This window comes from Micromys minutus (genome assembly GCF_963924665.1).
Source record: "Micromys minutus genome assembly, chromosome: 7".
NCBI classification, from domain to species: domain Eukaryota; kingdom Metazoa; phylum Chordata; class Mammalia; order Rodentia; family Muridae; genus Micromys; species Micromys minutus.
The window spans coordinates 67,537,969-67,558,000 of NC_137976.1; the positions used below are offsets into that span (position 1 = coordinate 67,537,969).

General features: G+C 39.5%; 1 protein-coding gene across 1 annotated transcript in view; it reads right to left on the reverse strand.

Annotated features, from left to right (window-relative positions):
- LPP (LIM domain containing preferred translocation partner in lipoma) overlaps window positions 1-20,032 on the reverse strand; it is a 555,231-nt gene that overhangs the window by 268,353 nt on the left and 266,846 nt on the right. The window contains exon 7 of the mRNA XM_080919338.1: window positions 16,940-17,065. Coding sequence (XP_080775464.1) covers window positions 16,940-17,065 — 126 coding nt within the window. The remainder of the gene's footprint in view (window positions 1-16,939; window positions 17,066-20,032) is intronic.

Sequence of the window (20,032 nt, forward strand, 5' to 3'; positions counted from 1 at the left end):
ATGGACTAAAGTTGGGGGCTCCTGTGGTTGAATTAGGGAAATAACTGAAGGAGCTGGAGAGTGACATCATAGAAAAACCAGCAGTCTGAACCAGCCAAGACCCCTGAAAGCTCCCAGACACTTAGACACCTACCAGGAGCAAACACAAGTTGGTCTGAGACCCCTGACACATATGCAGCAGAGAATTGCTTGGTCTGGCCTCAGTGAGGGAAGCTGTGCCTAATCCTTGAGAAACTTGAGGTATCAGGGATCGGGGAGAGTCCTGATGGCAGGGGATGATAGAAGTAGAATGAGAAGCTGGAGGGGGGAGTTGTAAGTGGGGAAATATTTTATATTAATAATAATAATGATGATGATATTATTATTATTATTATTATTATTATTGTTGTTGTTGTTGTTGTTATTATTATCCTCAGGTACTTGTTAGCTCCTGCCTTGAAGAGACTGAGGTATATGCACAGTGGAGGGGTAGAGGGTTGCATAATAACTTAATATTGTACATATTTTATTTCCTGAGGTTATGTCATTGAGTCATCACTGTATAGACAGCAGGCAGGAAGGCAGAAGAGGGAATGGATTGTAGGTCTCTCTCAGGACAGACCTTTAACTGCCTGAGCTTCATCTAACCAAAACATTTCCAGTGCTCACAACCTGATTGGTCAGGTTATGACACAATGGCTCCAGAAATGTAGTGCAGTGAATCTATTGCTGCGTGTATGGCCCCAGCCCCATAATTACCATCTGTCACGTGCCTGCACATATACTTCTTTGTTCCAAGCCCATTACAAAGTTGGCAAGGGTGCACTGTTGAATGGGTTCGTATGATTTTCGATGGAATCCTCTGAATAACACAGGGGATAACTGGAAAATGGTCATTAATGGTCTTTCATTAAAAGAAAAACAAGCTGAGAAATTGACTAAAACAAGCACTCAATTAACTGTGGCTTTCTGTATTTGTAGAATGTACTTTTGTGTAAATAAAAATTCACGACCAAAATGTTAATTACTTGAAGATATATCAAGGGGATACAAAGCACGCAGTGGTGAGAAAGAACTGACATTTCCTCAAGTTCACTAATTTCTAATTATAAGCCAATGCCCCCGTCTTCTTCGGTTTCACGAAACTTTTATTACTCAGCTGACTTCCATAATTATCCCTAGATTATTTTAAGCATTTGACTTTATAGGCATAAGCATTATGAAGACAGTGAATTTACATGAGATCAGTAAAACATTAACGTCTTCCTTCCCTACAGGTAATTTGTCTATCCTCACCCTGGACAGGCTCAGAGCCATCTCTCCCCAACATAACACAGCTGCTGTTTCTCCCATGCTGCTGCCAATCCCGAAAGGAGGGATGCAGGACAATGCTAAGTGACTGTCACAGACTGACTTGGGATACTGAAGGAGACACTTCAGCCGTGACCTGGGGGAGAGTTAAAGCTACAGGCTCAAACTGGAATATCTGGATTCTAATTTAACGCCTGTCCCTTTTGAGCTGGTCATACCTTGACCAAATTACTGAACATTTAAAATTTTCACATATCAATTTTTAAATATGCAGTTATGGTTCTTTGTACCCAGGAAAAGATGGTTCTCTTGTCTTCGTTTTTTCCACTCTAAGGTGGAGGCATTAACCAATGCTGAGTGCTGTATGGAAGACTGGGACATGGTTCTTGACATATAAGTAGTTTTCAAATATTCAAAAAACCCTGGCATACACAATGGCACTGCTTTGAAAGCATTCATAGAAATACCTAGTATTAGACCTCACTCTATAGCACTGAAACAGAAAGGAGGTAGAGGCTAGCAATACCTGCTTAACAGCCTAATAGGCACTGTGATCAATAGGCTTTCCCCATTGCTTTATGTGGTTTGGCCTCTGGATGTGAAAACTATAGAAAAATTAAAACATAGCAATAGGTCAATGGTTACTAATGTAGGGCAAATTCCAAATGAATCGGTCATAATGTGAACGTCATTCACTGAACAGAAAAATGACTAGGTAATCCACAAAAACAAATGGGGTGACTCATTTGTCAGAAGATGGTACAAGCTCTGGCTTTTAAGACCATCCATTAGAAACCGCCAGCACAGCCAACGGGTTTGGGTTAAGCCTACAGACAGCTGTACTGTCCTTGAAAAAAATCTGAGGATGATGGTCAGCTCAAAGGAGTGAGATAAACTATTGCAGAATCTTGGATAGAATGCCACAGACTAAATTTATATATCAATATCTTTACAGAAAAGCAATAACAATTTAAAAATAGGCACCCAGCTCCCAATAAGATTTGCTAATGTATATAGTGCTAACTATATGCCAAACACTGTTTTAAGTGCTTTGCACATTGTAACTCATTATAAACTACTATTTTGACAAATATTGTCCTCATTGCCATCCTATGATTATCCTTTGACAGGAAGAAGAGAGATGAGGCACAAAAGTTTTAAGTAATTCATCCAGGTAGAGTCTAAAAGGTGACAGAGATAAGTTAGAAGATAAAGGATGCTGGTTGTATCTACCATGAATTGTACCACCCATCATTTCAATTATCATGATACATCTCAGTAACAGTAGAAGGCTACGTTTAGTTCATCCTGTGCCTTCAACCCCAGCACTGAAGAATAAGAAGTAAGATCTCTGTACATTCAGAGCCTGTCAGTACTAAAAAGTGAGTTCCAAAATAGCTTGGGAAACACACACACACACACACACACACACACACACACACACACACACACATACATGCACGCACGCACGCACACACAAACACAAACACACACATGGAACCTTAAAGATAATAATTTTGGGTTCAAATAATCTTGAAAAGTATGACTGGCTCTTATGTTTTCGACATCTATCAATGTAGGTCTAAAATAAGTCCCATTAACTATAATAATACCTAAAAGGGGGTCACCTTAGTGAAATAACAAATGCTCACAACAATGCCCATATTGAATTTTAATACTGGGCAAAAGATATACACATTCCGGACCATCATAGGCATGAAATATCGTCTACAGTATTTCAATCTACAGTGTGTGTTAACAATACTAAAGTATAGTGAGGGTTAGTAATTAACCACTTGATTATTTTTGCCAGACCCAAAAGCTTCTTCAGTGGTTCTCAACCTGTGGGTCATGACTTCTTTTGGGGGGGGGGATCAATCAAGCTTTTCACAAGGGTCACCTAAGATCATGGGAAGAAATGATATTCATATTATGATTCATAACAATAGCAAAGTTACAGTTGTGAGGTAACAACATGGAGTTTTATGGATGGGGCTCACCACAATGTGAGGAACTTAATTAAAGGGCTATGGCACTGCAAAGCTAGAGGACAACTGTCTTAGATAAACAATGGTACTCAGAAGCGGGATCGAGTCAGAAGGTGTGACAGTCATGTTTCATCTGAAACCCTTTTCTTTGCTTATCAGTTGCTGCTATTCAGTAGGGCTGTCCTCTGAGATCGTTGACAGTCTCTATCTATAAGAACTCGAATAATGATACATGTACAGCATCATCAAGGCAAGTTGCAAGTCCCTGATTGAGGGAAGGAGGTAATTGCCTTAGGACAAAAATAGTCAACCAGAGTCCTGGAACAAAATCAAGGATCGTTATTGTTCCATACATTATAGCAGCAAACAAAAAATTCTAAGAATGGGAGTTATTAAAACTGTGGAGTGGGCATGAGAAACCCTGAGATATCTTTGTCAGTTATATCTGATTTTCTATTTCCTGCGTGAACTTAGGTCCCTGCACTGACACCTGCCTCATGTGCTGATGTTGGTGATATCACCAAGAATGACAGCATGAATTATATATGATTGTGCATCCCCAGTAAACAAAAGCCTATTATCCTACATTATCTGCTGGATTACTAACTCAGGCCAGAGAGAGGGAGGGAGGGAGAGAGAGAGAGATACAGAGACAGAATCAGACACACACACACACACACACACACACACACACACACACACACACACACAAAGAGAGAGAGAGAGAGAGAGACAGAGACAGAGACAGAGACAGAGAGACAGAGAGAGATAGAGAGAGAGCACAAAACCTTAAATACTTCATATAAAAAATGATCTTTTTTCATACACTAAGGTGAGCTACAGTGAACTTCAAGTGTTATCACTATTAGATAATTACTATAGGATTGCCACAGGTCTTCCTAGTTTTTTGGGGGAAAACCTGGTCTTGGTCGTTTCTGAGTGTGGAGGAAAGCCAGACTGTGTATACAGATGATTTTCCCCATAAGGTATGATAAGTGTGATCAGCGTTTCTATGATCTTCCTGGAAAATTTCCTCTTCCTTAAGTCCAGGCAGCAGAATCCTGTTCTTTTTCCTTCTGCCTACTCAGTAGACTACGAATTCATTAGAGCAGCTTGTTTCCCAATGCCCTTTGTGTCTCGTAGAACCCTCTACAAAACAACATTTCTCTTCACATCCTTCTAGGTACAGTAATTCATGTATTATTAAAAAAAGAACCCTTAAAAAGTGAACTTTATGCCTATAAAGATGAGTCAGCAGGTAAGAGTGTTTGCTGATGATGAAGAGGATCTAGACTCAGGTAACAGTAGTAACATGGTGCTTTAACCACGTGTCGCTCTGTTTCCAAGTATCTAACCCACTCCTTCTGGTCCCCAAGTACACCCAGTAAAGACACAGCGCATGCACATATACAGAGGCAAACAATCAATACATAGGAATAAAATTAAATATTTTAACATAAAATTTAATGGGACTAAGTATATCAGAGGAATTATGCAGTTTATATCAATATTTCTAGAATATTTTCAGCATTCCCAACATAATCAGTTGGGTGCTAGCAGGTCCCCCACTCACCCTTCATCCAGACACAGGCACAACATGATCTATGTGTCCTTTGTCTATAGATGGTCCAATCTACATATATCTGGCTGCTTTCAACACCATCATGTTTGCAAAGTTTCATGTACCTTATACCATCATATTAAAGTGTTTGGATATGTATTTTTTGATTATGCACTAATCAGCATAGATATTATGGATAATATTGCTAAGATTACACAATGTAGCCAGTTTCTGTGTGGTCATATATGTGAGTTCTCTTGGACCCATGCATGTAAGTAAACTAGTCTGATTGTGTTGCTATGTTGCTTAAGGCTTTAGAAGCTGTCAGACTGACAAGAAATGCATATACTTTTTACAGTACACCAGAGTTATCCAACCACTTTACATTGTCTTCTCCTGCTGTCAGCCTGTGGAATGCTTTCAGATGATGATAACAATAACATCTGATATTTTATTGAACAGATAGTGGTATCTCAGAGTCACAGTGATTTGCATTTCCCTGATAACAATGGTTTCACATCTTGTCCTGTCTTTGTGAAATTTTTTCAGAAAACATTGTTTAAATCTTTTGTCCAACTTTGAATTAGCCTGTTACCCTTATGGAGGTATCACAATTGAATACATGTGGAATTGAAACTCTTTCATAGGTATGCTATATGAGTAGTCTGTACTAATCTGTGCATTAGCTGTGCATTAGTTGTTCAATTCTATGATGGCATCATTGTCATCTTATTCTTTTCTTTGAATAGTAGTTGACCCTATAGACTCACAGATTTGAATGCTTGCTCTCCAGGGAGTGGCACTATTAGGAAGTGTAGCCTATTTGGAATAGGTTGTTGAAGTGTGTCACTGAGGGAGGGCATTGAGGCTTTAGATACTCAAGCCAGGCCCATGTCACTCTCTCTTCTTGGTGCATGTACAACTCTCAGCTCCTTTCCCAAAACCACACCCACCTGCACGCTGTCATGCTTCCTGCCATGATAATGGACTAAATCTTTGAACTACAAGAAATAGAGCTCCATGCACGTGGTGTCCCTTCACAGAAGTAAAGCCCAAAGTAAGAAGTATGAAGAATAGAAATGCTTAATTCCCATGAATTCCGGTTTCTCTGTGTTATCTTAATTGTTTATGCTCTATGAGCCACATGTAAGAAGCCAGTCATTAATCCAAGGTCACAAGCATTGCTCCTATGTTTTCCTTTAGTGGTCTTATAGTTTCAGGCTTTGCATTTATGTTAGTGACCTACCTTACATTAAATTTTGTATATGTCATAAAGTCTTTTAGATATGGAAACCTAGCTACTCCAACATGATTTGCTGGAAAACTATCTTTAAAACCTATAAATATTTCAAAACTATATTGAAAATCAATCATCAATAGCATAGTCGATCATTTCTAGACTCCAAAATATGTGGTCCTAATACATTTACTTATCATAGGCCAGTGCTTGACTCCTCTAGATTTGGAATAACACTTGAAATTAGATGCTATTATTCTAGTCCTCTTCCATTTTTTTATCTTAAACTACCTTATATTTGCAAACACATTGAAAATGCAACTGAATTCCAGGATGAGCTTATCAAATCCTAAAAAGCATCAGGATTCTGCAAATATTAGGTTGTTTTTATGGGGAGTCGCTGCTAATAAGGAGCCTAGCATCCCAAACAATATATATATCCCACTATTTCCCCAAGCACAGTATATATCAAAATAGAATTAGAAAATTTCCAGTTACAGCTGGAATAGACGGCTCACAAAATGACTTCATGAAATTTATAAACTACATAACATTGCATACTTCAAATAATCCAAACATCACATTCATCACTTCACTGGAAGCCACATATTTTATTTTCCCTAGGATGCCATTTAATGAACTTACTGCTTATAATCTATGTATATATAAACTTAGTTATGAGTCAATTCTTACTTACATGAAGCCTACAGGATGTACAATTTCATAGTCTTACATATCTAAATAAAGTTCACTCTCACTTAAAGAGCTTAATAGCAGCACGAAAAACATAGGATTTACCAATCTCTCTCTGACTGGATTTAAGAGCCACTCTACAAACAAATTAACGCCATCACGATCGGGCTAGGACACAGCATGGCTACACAAATTACTACCTCTAGGAGGAAACTTACAATGTTTGTCTGATAAACAGACACAGTAGTGAAACAACTCTGAATAACTTATCTATAAATTAATGCATCTGTCAGCCCTTTGTCAAAAAAGCTTCCATTTGTAGTAGACAATATTGTAACACCCACAACAGGTTAAAGTGCAAAGAATAAGAGACCATAAAATTACCTCCATTAGTGAAAAATATGTCACACCCACTCCTCAAAAAGGTGTAGAATTTATTGCAAAAGCGGGGATGGGTTTACGAGCCAGAGCCAGTGGCTGGCCATGGGGAAAAGTCTATTGTGAACACTGCAGGGAAGTTGAATATATGAACTCACAGTGGTTGTGCTAGCACACACAAGACATGTGCAAGCTGAAGCAAATCCCATCAGGGAGAAGAAAGCTGGACACTAAGTAGCAACCCTAACTGAAGAGCTACTGGTAATTGTTAGCTGCTGGAGAGTAAGGGTTAGTTTGCTCTTAGAGTGAAGCCCCTGACACAGCCACCATGTTTCAGTGGACAAGGGAATTTAGGTGCACAAAGTAGTTTTGACTAAGGGAAGAAGCCAAAGAGTTGGGTAGGAAGGAGATATCTTGAAAGGTTTGGTAAGGGGTGTGAGCATGACCAACACGCATGAAATTCTCAAAGAACTACTAAAAGGCATGGCAAGAAATGTAGGTGAGTGGTGCCCTATGAAAGGGCATACAGTACATCTCTCTCCCCCTCCCTTTCATTCTCACTCTCAAACCCACCCCTCCCCCACACAAGGCTCTACATGTATTTCTTTTTCTCAGCCCAATAATAAGAGAAGAGGCATCATGTATGTGTGTAACGCTCATAGTAAGATCATCTTCTCAACATACCTACGGCCTTCAAATGACAGAAGGTAATGTTGAAGAAAACTAGGAAGTTCGTGTCGACCAGCGGTCGTCATAAAGTTGTCCTTATAGAACCACCATTCAATTTCATGTTTATTACATAAAAGTAAGACACAGATGGGGCTCCGTGGCACCTCACCCAGAGACAGGATTTCTAGCATATTTCTAGGAGAGGGCTGGCAGATGACAACTCTCCTTGGTTAATTGAACAAACAGGAACTTGAATGTTTCTTTTGTGTTAAGACAAATGACAACTTGACCTTCCCTGGAGGTCTTCTGGAAATTATCACAATTTTTTTTTTGTAATTCAAAATTAATTTATCATTTACATGGACACATTTGCATTGCATATCCTCTAAGGTAAGATGTATAAAGATTTTGCTTTTCACTGTGGTTCTTTATGACCTAATATACTAAAGCACATGGCTTTCTCATGGCTTTCACATATACACAGTAACTGAAAAGTTAAGGCATACAGAGGTGACAGTAATAATGCATCCAAGTTGTGAGGAATCAGGTATGTCAGAGTGACAAAGCATAGCTAACTTAAATTTCATATTATAAACTACAGTATCAACTCAAAAGAGTGTTTGGGTTTCCCAGCGATTGTTCTTCATCATGAAAACAACTTTTGCAGTTAAATTCTAATGTGGGGAGTTGTTTGGATGGCCAGTGAGCTACTCAAGATGTCCAATGATGACGCATAAGGTTGGTGATTAAACAGCTCCAACCATCAGTAATCAGTCCATAGAAACCATCAATATACTTTACTTTGGTTATAAACCAAATAAAGGAAAGCATGTCTAAATGGACACAATAGTGACCTTAGGCAATTAGAGACTGTTTTCTCTGAAAACACACACACACACACACACACACACACACACACACACATCTTACTTGTTATCTGGAGTTGTGTCTACTAATCTTATATGAAAAGGTGCAACTGGATTTGCTTTGAGTTCCTTACTTGTTGTTCAAAAGAATAGAAAAAGAAAAGGACTGTGTTGATTCTGAGCAATCCAAAATAGACATTTAAACAGTGGGAGAGGAGGAAACATTAGAGAAACCCGTTCTGACAAGAGCAGTCTAATTTTGCAAACGTGATGTGTGCTTCTGAATGGTCATAGGGCTAATTATTTCCACTAAGATGCTGCTATAAAATAGGAACATTTAAGAAAGGGACAGCTTTGTGCATTGCTTTGTAAACTTACGACTGGGTTGAGTGATTTGGCGGAATGGGCCAAGGACTCATCAAGGTCTAACCCGAAAATCCCAGAGAAAAGCAACTCTGAGACCAGCTGAGGTTCCGCAGCAAAACCTCCTGGACTTCAGTGGAGTGGGTGCTCTGTGACACCTGTCACAGCCATCTGCTCCCCCAACGACATTACTGTCTGAGGAGATAGCCTACACAGAATACTTGAAGTTGGCATTTATGTCTGTAGGGATACAAGGTAGATTGGGCAGTGGTAACATTTTATTCTAAATGTTACATTTTATCTCATTTACCATGAACTCTAACAGCTACATTTGACTTTGCTGATCACATATGACACAGACATAAACACTGTCTGTTTTTCAACAGAAAGAAAAGATGTAAATGTTAAGGAGGTGCAATTATATGCAATCTAAAAATTAACTGCCCGGCATCAAACCCTTAGCTTGCAACTCTGAGTCAGCTAACCGCTTGTCCGCCCCAGGCCATTGTTGTTAACTTCAGGTCTTCTGGCAGGTACAGACTGGTTCAAAATAATCCAGATCCTCTAAACACAGGCACTGCAAAATGCACATCCCCTTTTCTTCTACAGGGCTATTTTTCACATCTCATTTTATTGCATTTCAGCTAATATCTTCCACATGACATTTCTAAAGGATTTCGTCTTTTACCACATTCTCAAAGGCAGCTACAGTAAGTAGATCGTGTAAATATACAGAGGAATCCATTCCCAACTAATCAAGTTCTGCTCCTCTACGTTTCACAGGAAAATGTGAGACGGGTGGATAAGGCACTATCCCAACCAAAGGAAAATACCACGTTCATAGCACAATTCCCAAGAAGACGCCAGTCGCCCCTCCCCCAAAGTAAAATCCTTTGTCTGTAAGGACTGCGTGCCTCCCCACACAGTATTATGCATAGTGCAGTTGAAAACTCCCAGTAGTCAGCACGTTTAGGGTTGAAGTGAATAATATGAAATGTTAAACATTTAATTACTAATAAATCTTTCCTGCAGCTGCTCCTGACTTTTGCAAGCTACAACTTGGGAGCACAAGGGAAGAGACTATCCAGGGCCCCACAAAGCTCCACCCTGATTACTGTACCTAATACCTCAGGCCACGTGAATTCCTAATAAACATCCTTTAGTGCAGCCTCTCCACCCCTGAACGGTTTCTCAGTTTGCCTCCTAAGCTGCCATTCTATGAAATGCGCCCAGTGTGGGAGGGCTGAGGCTGCCATGAAAGCAGACAACAATTGGCCAAAGAGAAAGCTTAGCAACTTTCGGTCCCTGAAAGGATGAGTTGGTGTTTTTCAGGACAAGCAGTCTTCATAAATAGTGGGTGCAACCTTTAAAACTCCGTGTTTGAAAGAAAACCCCAGACATGTGCTAATAAATAACCTTTAAATAAAGTAATGAAATGCATGGTTGTGGAAGGGTGTTCTTCTAGCTTTACAGACTTGGAGACAATGAAGCCAAGGGGTAGACCCATTATAACCTTGGTGTCTAAAAGCTCTTCAACTCTTCCCTGTTACTTGACAAGAGAAAATGTACTTGTGTTCTCTGAATGTGTGGCTCACCTAAATCTTCACTTTCATATGCATTTCTCCCCACGTGACACCAGATGAATAACCAAGGGCTCAATTCAATTCTGAGGCCATGTGCCTTCGTACAGACCATACGTTTCACAGGCTGTGCATACACAAGTCAATTGCAAAAACTGAGCACCAGGTTGTTTGCCTTTCTGTGTGACTTCCATCCAACTCGGTGGTCCCAGAAAATAAAGTGGCTAAAGGAACTCTGGGAACATCTTCACTCAGTGGACAACAAAATACAGATGCCATAGTAAAGGACACAAATGACACGGTACATATAAGAGGTGTTCTGAGCTAGGTCTAGAAAGGTCCTATGCTCAGAAGCTTCTGTTCTTGGACAGCTAAGCATGGACACGCCTCAGTCACTTCAACAACTACTAAGTGTTCTCAACTCCATCTTTAAGATTTCTATAGCCTTCATCAGAGGCATCTAGTCAACCTCTGGGCTCCTCCCGACCTAAGAGGATGGAAGGTAGAGCTGAAAACTTCAACCTTTAAATCACAGCTGTCTTTTCAGTGACCCTCATGCAAGAGCTCATCAAGTGTCACCCCATAATGAAAGTCAGTCCTGCCATGGGTGAAGGGATCTCCAGGGTTCGGAGCTATGCATCAGGACCAGAGTCCATGGGAAAGCAGTATTGAAAGAAAAGCCATTCCTCTATCCTATCACTTTATCTGGGTATTAGGAGAACTATCAGAGAACATCTTAGGGTGCATGCTTTCTCTACCATTTCTCAACCCCAAATAAGACAGTTTTTAGTTTTGCAATATTACACTAGTCTAACTGACAACAGTGAAATCCCTTTGAATATTTTCCAATGTATTTATGATTGAAAAAATGTTGTGAAATGTTCAGCTTCAGTGGAACATTAATACAATCCAATAAAAATGCAACCTACATGCCATCTCCAACGCTAACAAATACCACATGGGAAGAAAAGGCAGTCTAAGAACAAGAATCAGGAGGTGCATTTTAGAACGGATTCTTTGGAGAAGGGAAAAGATAATCCTAAGGTGACAATCAACCCTCATCTTCTAAAAGACACACATCAGCTTGGATTCAGCGTGGTTCCCACTAAGATTCTAAGCTGAAACTGTTGACCACGGACATCCACGAGATGGGACAGGAATCTGGAAAGATAACATGCGATGATTTCTGGTTTCCTTTGCACTTCCTTTCTGGTACATCTAATCCTTTGATAAACCACCAAGACAATGCAAGGAAAGTGCCATGAAATGGTGTTTTGAAAATAAAGTGACAAAAATGTATTCATATACTTTTATGCAAAAATGCTTAAAATCTGCACATTTATCTTTGTTTTTTAAAATAAAGTTGTTCAGTTTAAATAAAAAAGAAAGCAAAGATACACACAAGAGCTATGCTTGCTGGCTGGTGCTGTCACCGAGAAATGCTCGCTTATGGGTCAGAAAAAATGAAAATAGTTACTCAACCAAGAGCCATACTCTTTCCCTACGGTGATAAAACATCTGTACCTCTATGTTTCAAATTTAGCCAAATGTTCTGTGAACCGCACAAGCTCTACTACTCTATGATCATCTTGGGCCTGCCTTTTGCCTAGAATTTCTTTCCATTTCTCATGACCAATCTTCTAAAACGTTTCTCTAGTATGCAGTATAAAATATTTCCAAGTTTTAACTCTTAATGCTAAATTGTGTGTTTACTTTCTTGTAGTATTTTGGGTGTGTGTATCTGTGTATGTATGTGTGGGTGAGTGTCCAAATATGTGTATCTACCATGTAAACTCTCAAAAGTTATGTAGAGGTATATATTTATTATATATGCATATACCTACATAAGGATAATTTATATATTGTATATTATGCATGTACAATATATTATTCTTGGGAATGTTGACAAAAATATTTTTATATTGATTTTTCTAGTTTATACAATATAAACATATGACCTATATCATGTCAAGTTTGATAAAAGTATTTTACAGTTGAAATACCAGACATATAATATAAATGGTTTATATGCACACACACACACACACACACACACACACACATACACACACACATACACACACACACACACACACACACATACACACACTGCAAATTTTAGTAAAGATAATCCATCTAGACCCACCACAGTCAGAAACACTATTGCTCTCTCGCTACTGTTTCCTCTGCACTACTAGGTCCTCAGCTCACTAGATTTTTTTAATTCAGCGATTCTTTTCTAAATCCTACATCATTTACCTTACTATGAGAAACAATCTATAATTCAAACAAGAGATTCTTTAATCACTGTTATAATTTCTGAAATCCAGTGTCCTTCGAGAACAGATGCAACCAAGGCCCATGTAGTGAGATGCTCACTAAATCTGAAAGGCCCAGTGTTAACATCCTGTTTACTTTTTTTTTTTTTTTTTTTACAGAATGTCTCTGAATAGTTCCAGAACATAATGAGACACATGGCAAAGTTAAAAGCACAGCAAGGTGCTTCCTTGTAGATCACCTCTCTGTCTGACATCAAAGTTTAGGAATTCCCTAGAGCCAGGTCACAGTGACACATGACTTTATAGTTCCAACATAAGAGTTAAAGCCACATCATCAAACAGACACAAGAAATAATTAGAACTACCATTGGGCAACCTGAAGCTGGGAGATACTTCTATAAAAAAAAGGGGAAAAGGCTTTGGCAAAATTTGTCCAGAGCAGAGGCACCTTGAAAGCTGTTCTGTGAATCTGCTCCCTGGGACCTCTTCCTGCACAAACATTACACATTATGCATCATTTTCTGCAGATCATAAGTTAAGTAGCCGTGCACAAATGATTCAGAGGCAGACTTGGCAATCACAATGACTACTGAGGAGCGACAGACCATAAACTCTGTAGCCTACTTGTGGTGGTCAGGTGACTCACCAGGTTTTGAATTTAAAATCTGTTTTGCCTCAAAAATAGAAAACATCAAAGTTAGATATGAGAGGCCATTCTCTGAGGATGTTTCGGGTTCCTTTTAAGTCCAGCACAATATGGTCTATAGCAGACATCACCTGTTCTTGGCACACATCTTAATATTTAAGTGTGTGATTATTGTTCTCACAGCATATAATTATGTTAGCCAATAAATACTGACATATCCACTTCAGTTGCCTGGACTGAAGAAAATAGAGAAGGATGAGCAGGAGCTCCTAATTAACTCTTGCTTTCCTAAATTAGAATAATTGGAAAGGATAGAGTAGACTGTGCTTTGATTGGAGAATGAAAGGGGTGCACAGCGAGCAGACATCAGTGTAATTATCAAACTATTTAACTTAGAGGTCATCCTACTAATTACTTCAACCTCATCAATGTTTTGCTTTATAGTGGGAAAGGGCTTCCTAAGGAACAATGTCACTTATACCTTTCTAGTTTTTTTTCCAATAGTAAAGCAAGTAAAATAAATAAATACCAAAGTCTGAAATCTTGTCTTAGAATACACAGTGAAACAATAGTCTAAACTTTGGGTACAGCTAGCTGTATTCACATAGTAGTCAAAAACGTCTACTACTTACTAGCTAAGTCTTGATTGCTTTGTCTACAAAAATAAGTGTACTACCTGAATATCAGAGGTAAAATGTAAATACCCTAATCCAGTGAGAAGACACTTGCATGTGCTTCATAAGCAGGGAACTGTCAGTAACTATGGGTGTGCATTTAGAGTAACAATGTTCAAACAGTTAAGACCACTGCTAAATAAACCAATCAATGCTCACTATTTTATGGGAAGCATGTGTAGACATGGTCCCATAAAATCACATCAAGGAAAAACCTCCCAGCATAGTCTTTTTTACACAATGCATCTTTGGGGGTCCTTTGTCTCATAATGTTTTGCTGGGGCTTGACTTTTCTATTCTTCCTTCCTTTCTTCCTTCTCTCTTTCCATGTCATACACAATCTTTGCATATATTATCATCTTCTGGTATTGTGTTTTTATTGGATTCTTTTGTGTGTGTGTATGTGCATGTGTGTGTGTGTGTGTGTGTGTGTGTGTGTGTGTGTGTGTGTGTGTCTACATGAGTTTATCCTGCTTTTTCTTCTTTAGATACCTGTTTGCTTTCTGAGAGAGAGAAAGAGAGAGACAGTATGGAAGGGAGTGAGGGAAGAAGGGAAGGAGGATTTGGGTAGAAAGCAAACTGGTGAGAATCTCAGAGGAGTTAAGAGAGAATAAACTGTAATCAAAATATTAAAAGAAAAATTCAAAAAAAAGAACAATAGAGAGCAATAAAAGAAGTCCTCAGGAGCTGGGGCTGGGGGAACAGACTAAACAAAAGTCCAGTTTGAAAGGAGCACATAGAAACAATTTGCAGAACGTAACTGAGTCTCGGGGCAGCAAGTGGCCTTGCTATCCTAAGAAACTAGGTATGTGGCACTTACTTGATTGTGTGGAATTATACAATTGGTTAAGGTCAGATGATAGCATAAGCATCATTTCTAGGAAGTGGTTCAGTCCGTCCTCTGCATCTTTCAGAGTTGGTCTTGCTTTCTCCATTTCTGTGCAGAATGAATTTTAGCTCTCCCCTGGTTGAGATCCTTAGACAACTTCTTCCTCTCTATAACTGACAAGCTAAGATCTCAGTTTAGTATCAAAGCTCATCAATACCCTCAAGATAAAATGGTAGAGCCAAACTCTATTGGTACAGTGGCTTCCCACAGCCCTGGATGTGGTCGCAACCTGGCTGAAGTCTCTGGCTGCTGTCTGTATGTCTCCAGTGATACCACAGCACCCAGCCTCTGGCTGAATTAACAAACCTTTGAGAAAGACTGTATAGGTTCTGCCATGTTCTTACAACCCTCCCATCCTCTTCCCATGTGCTTGTCATAGCAGCTGCAGTTTGTCTCAGGCAGTGACAGGAGTTACTAGACAAGTACTACTGAGGCCGGTGACTCTGCCCCCCACACTGCACTTCCTTTTTCTGCTGAGTTCCCCACAAAAGCCACCATGCCTGCACTATAGGCAAAGCTAATCCAATGAACAAGAAATGGAGTCCACATACACTGCTGGGCCTGAAGGAGGCAACACAAATATGCGAGAGTTCATCTCTTTTATTCTGTTTTGCCTTTTGTCCCCTACCTAAGTGCCAATCTCATTGCATGAGCTGGGAAGGGGATGGGGTATGCCTAAGAAAGACACGTCAGTCTTCCACGAAGCTCAGTGATGGGTGATGGACAGCACAGAAGCAGTCCTGCTCTATAATTGCTAAGGAACGCTGACAATACAATGGCTCTCACTCACCAATAAGAGGAAGACACACGGAGATGTTTGTGCTGTCAATTAGGAAGCCAAAAGCATTTTAAGGGTCAAACCACACACTAGCAAAAGGACCTGCCTAACTTTGGCATCTAGAATCTGGTTAACTGGCAACAAGGAACACAGAAGCAGTGCAATAGATGTGACCATTCCAATACTTAGCCAGAAAGGGGATACTCTCCAGAGATGGAACACCAGCTTCAAAGACACAGATGATGAATGAAAAGGCAGAGATAGATTCAAGCTCTAAAGTAGGCAAAACCAGGAAAGGAACAGTGCACCACTTGCGGTAGAAACACAATAAGTGATTTCACGTGGATGGTATATCAGGATCTCTGATGCCCGTTTAACCCACTCACAAATGCTCACAGCAGTGCCATGACCTCAAAGACAGCCTTGCCTGTATACTAGTGAGTTTTAGGGCAGCCAAGACCTACTCTCAAAAAGAGGGTCAGAGGCAAGGAGGGAAGACAAAAAAACAAAGAAGTCAGTCTTTCTGTTTAGTGTGGAAATCTCACTGTTAGCAGACTCACGACCTTTGTAACATTGATCATTACTTCTAACAGCAACACAAAAGGAGAAGTTTCTTCAACATGCAGCATGACTTTATGAAGATGTATGCTACGTCATATATGTAGAGACCTCAACAATGCATGATGAGATAGATATCTACAAAGAGAGGCTTCAGAAAAAAGGCACAGCATTGAAATTAGCTATGCTGTCTTTAGGACCCTGGAGTATGAAGGAAGACGCTGGTAATACAAGTTTAAGAAGTTACTGCTAGTTAACTAGTATGAGCTGATAGTCATGTTCTTAGCATGACAGTACATGTCTGGTACCACCTGGGAGATTTTACCAGAGGGTGGTGACTTCATTGATAGCTTATGGCACACAATACGACGCTGTCAGATCAGGAGGCGGGGCCACTGGCTAGAAGGAGGTACACAGAAGAATGAAAGGCTCTCAGAAAAGAACTTCTTTTGTCAGATAGAGTGAAGACAGTGTCTGGCCCAGCACCCACCTGTGAAGGCCGAGGCTTGTAAGGTGAGCTGCACTCCAAGTCAGCCAAGATGCTGGTCAAGGAGTCGATCTCTGCATCCAGGCTGGAGCGCCTTTCCTCCAGGGTCTTGCCTCCAGGATTTCCCTGCTAAAAACACACACATTCAGATTCAGTAAGCCTCCATAGATAACATCATGGGGTCAAATTTCTCAGGATAAAATTTGCTCCCTTGTACTGCCTGTCTTTTGTTTGTTTGTTTTCTTTTTTCTATTTTTATTTTTTAAAGTTTCTTCAAATCGTAGTAAGGTGGAAAGAAAGAAATTAGCACTTTTGACAGAGAACAACACAACACAAAAACTTACAATGTTTTTTTTTCTACACTTGTATACTTAGACACTTTGATGAAGATTCGAGTACAAGACGTGATGCCTCAATGGCTGCACTTTAGGATGAGTACAGGCGAGGGAGGCCCCCTGCACTCAGAAGTCCTGCTGATTCTTTAGCAGAGAAGCAATGGTTAAGGAGGAAAACCACAGCCCAGTATGAAACTCCACACTGGGCACCATGAAGCATGAAAGACTTGTCTCTGGACAGTGGCAGTAGGTATGTCCATGTGACGGGAGTCTAAGCACAGCTCATAACACATGAAGCAGAAAGACGACGCTTAGGACTCTGGTCACAGAGCTGCCCAGGAAGCACGCATAGTGAGTATTTGTGAGGGTGGGAGCAATGGGACTCGTCTACCAATGGTCCATGGTACACACTCAGGATTACGAAGAGGAGAAGTGGGAACAGTAGTATTGTGATGGCTGTTTTCAACAACTGTGAGCAGACCTGGGAAAAGCCTACAGCTCAGAGAAGGAGACAGACAAGGTGATGGCCCTAGATAGGAAGAAGAATGAGGCAATAAAGTTACAAACTTGGAAGCAAACACTCTTTTTTATTAAGTACGTGGGATTGGGAAAACAGCAGAAATGCTTTACCTATTACGCGAACTAGTTTTCTTCCTTTTCTTTCTTTCTTTTTTCTCTTTTCTTCCTTCCTTCTTTTCTTCCTTCCTTCCTTCCTTCCTTCCTTCCTTCCTTCCTTCCTTCCTTCCTTCCTTCCTTCCTTTGAGTGCTTTGTCTACCACACCACTTTCTCTCTCTCGGCCATAGACGTTCTTTAAATATGGTACCACAATATGAGTGGATCTCTGATATATGAGTAAACTCAATGTAGTCAGCACAAGGAGAACTCTAATTCCCCTTTGTCTACATCAGGAAAACTGAGAAGATCAGCTACATGTGTATTGAGAATTGGAGATGAACTCCTAAGATGGTACCACAGATTAATATGTCTCTTCCTTGTGTCTGAGACCTCTTTAAACATGGGCACATGTTAGCAAGTTAACCAAAGAAGTTAAATATGGGTGCATGTTAGAAAGTTAGCCAAAGTAGTTAAATATGGGTGCATGTTATCAAGTTAACCAAAGAAGTTAAATATGGGCACATGTTAGCAAGTTAACTAAAATAGTTAAATATGGGCACATGTTAGCAAGTTAACCAAAGAAGTTAAATATGGGCACATGTTAGCAAGTTAACCAAAGAAGTTAAATATGGGTACATATTAGCAAGTTAACTAAAATAGTTAAATATGGGCACATGTTAGCAAGTTAACCAAAGAAGTTAAATATGGGTGCATGTTAGCAAGTTAACCAAAATAGTTGTCTGTGATTTTGCCCCCTGGCATATGCGGTTGATGCAATTTATTCTTTAAATAGCCCCAATCCACTCTATTTTTGTAATCATGTCAGCTCATATCTAAACATGGTCTTCTTTGGATAGGGGTCTTCTCATCCTTACAATAACATAAGATTGAAGAAAGCAAAGATGTACCTTGTTTTGGACAAAATAATTTCCCACAGTCTCGATCAGGGCCTGAACTGTATAAATGTTCAATAGGTATTTTTTTAATTTATTTATAAATAATGACACTGTCAGTGTTACAAAAATTTTCTTTATGTAACCATTTTCATTTCAATTGCTTTTGGGTTAGGGGCATGAGATATAATAGAAAGCAGTAGGTTTATATATGAGATATATATGTATCTCATATATATATATTCTAATATATGATCTAAAAATTAAATCCAACGGTTGAGAACAAGTACACCCGAGTGTACATCATTCAGATGGGTATCAGGCTGGCTAGCACACATCTCAAAAGCTGAAGGACTGCCCTGGAGCTCCTGCACAAGCGCACACTGGGGAAATAGTGGTATATTAGCTTGGTTGTGCTTTGTCAGAATGTGAGCTTCAGTCTTCTCAACTTTTTAATTTAATATTATTTTCTTTATTATTAGTGTTAGAGGTTCAGGTGTGTGCTCATGCATGAACACGCTCATGTGCTCTCATGTGGACACATGTATATAGGCACCAACAAGCCCTAGACTTCATTGGAGGTCAGATGGTAACTTTATAGAATTGATTCTTTTCTTCCACTTTTATGTGAATTATGTGACCTGTACAGCAAAAACTTTTACCTAGTGAACCACCTGACTGGCCCATTATTAAACTATCAAGGTTGATGAGTATTTGGTAGAGAAATACTAATGTGCCTCTTAGAGAATCTGCTATTTACCCATAATTCAATAGTATGGAAATCTCAAATTGAAAAGAGAAGAATTTTTTTTTTTTTAATTTTTGAGAGGTAGGAGCACATTCTACTTAGCAGAAGCTGGCATCCAAAGAGAAGGCAGAACACTCCCATCCCCAGGATAAATACTGAGAACCAAGTGAATTTGTTTTCTTGTCTGTGCTCCTAAAACATCATAAACAAAAATCTGAGGAGTGCATTTACACAGACAGAAATTGGTAAGGATGCTGAGTTGGGGTCTGGTTCAATGATTCCCAGAGCTACAAATTCTTCACTTGGAAATGGAAGAGACCATCCCCCACCCTAACTCAGACAGAGGTTAGCTTAAAAACTCAGATAAGAAAGTGGATGGGGACAAACTTGGTAAACTGTAAAGTGCTACAATCATGATGATTTTCATAAATAGCATTAATTATGACAACCAGTAACTATAAATCAATAAGCATAATAAAACTATTGTTAATTCTTCTCCTTGAG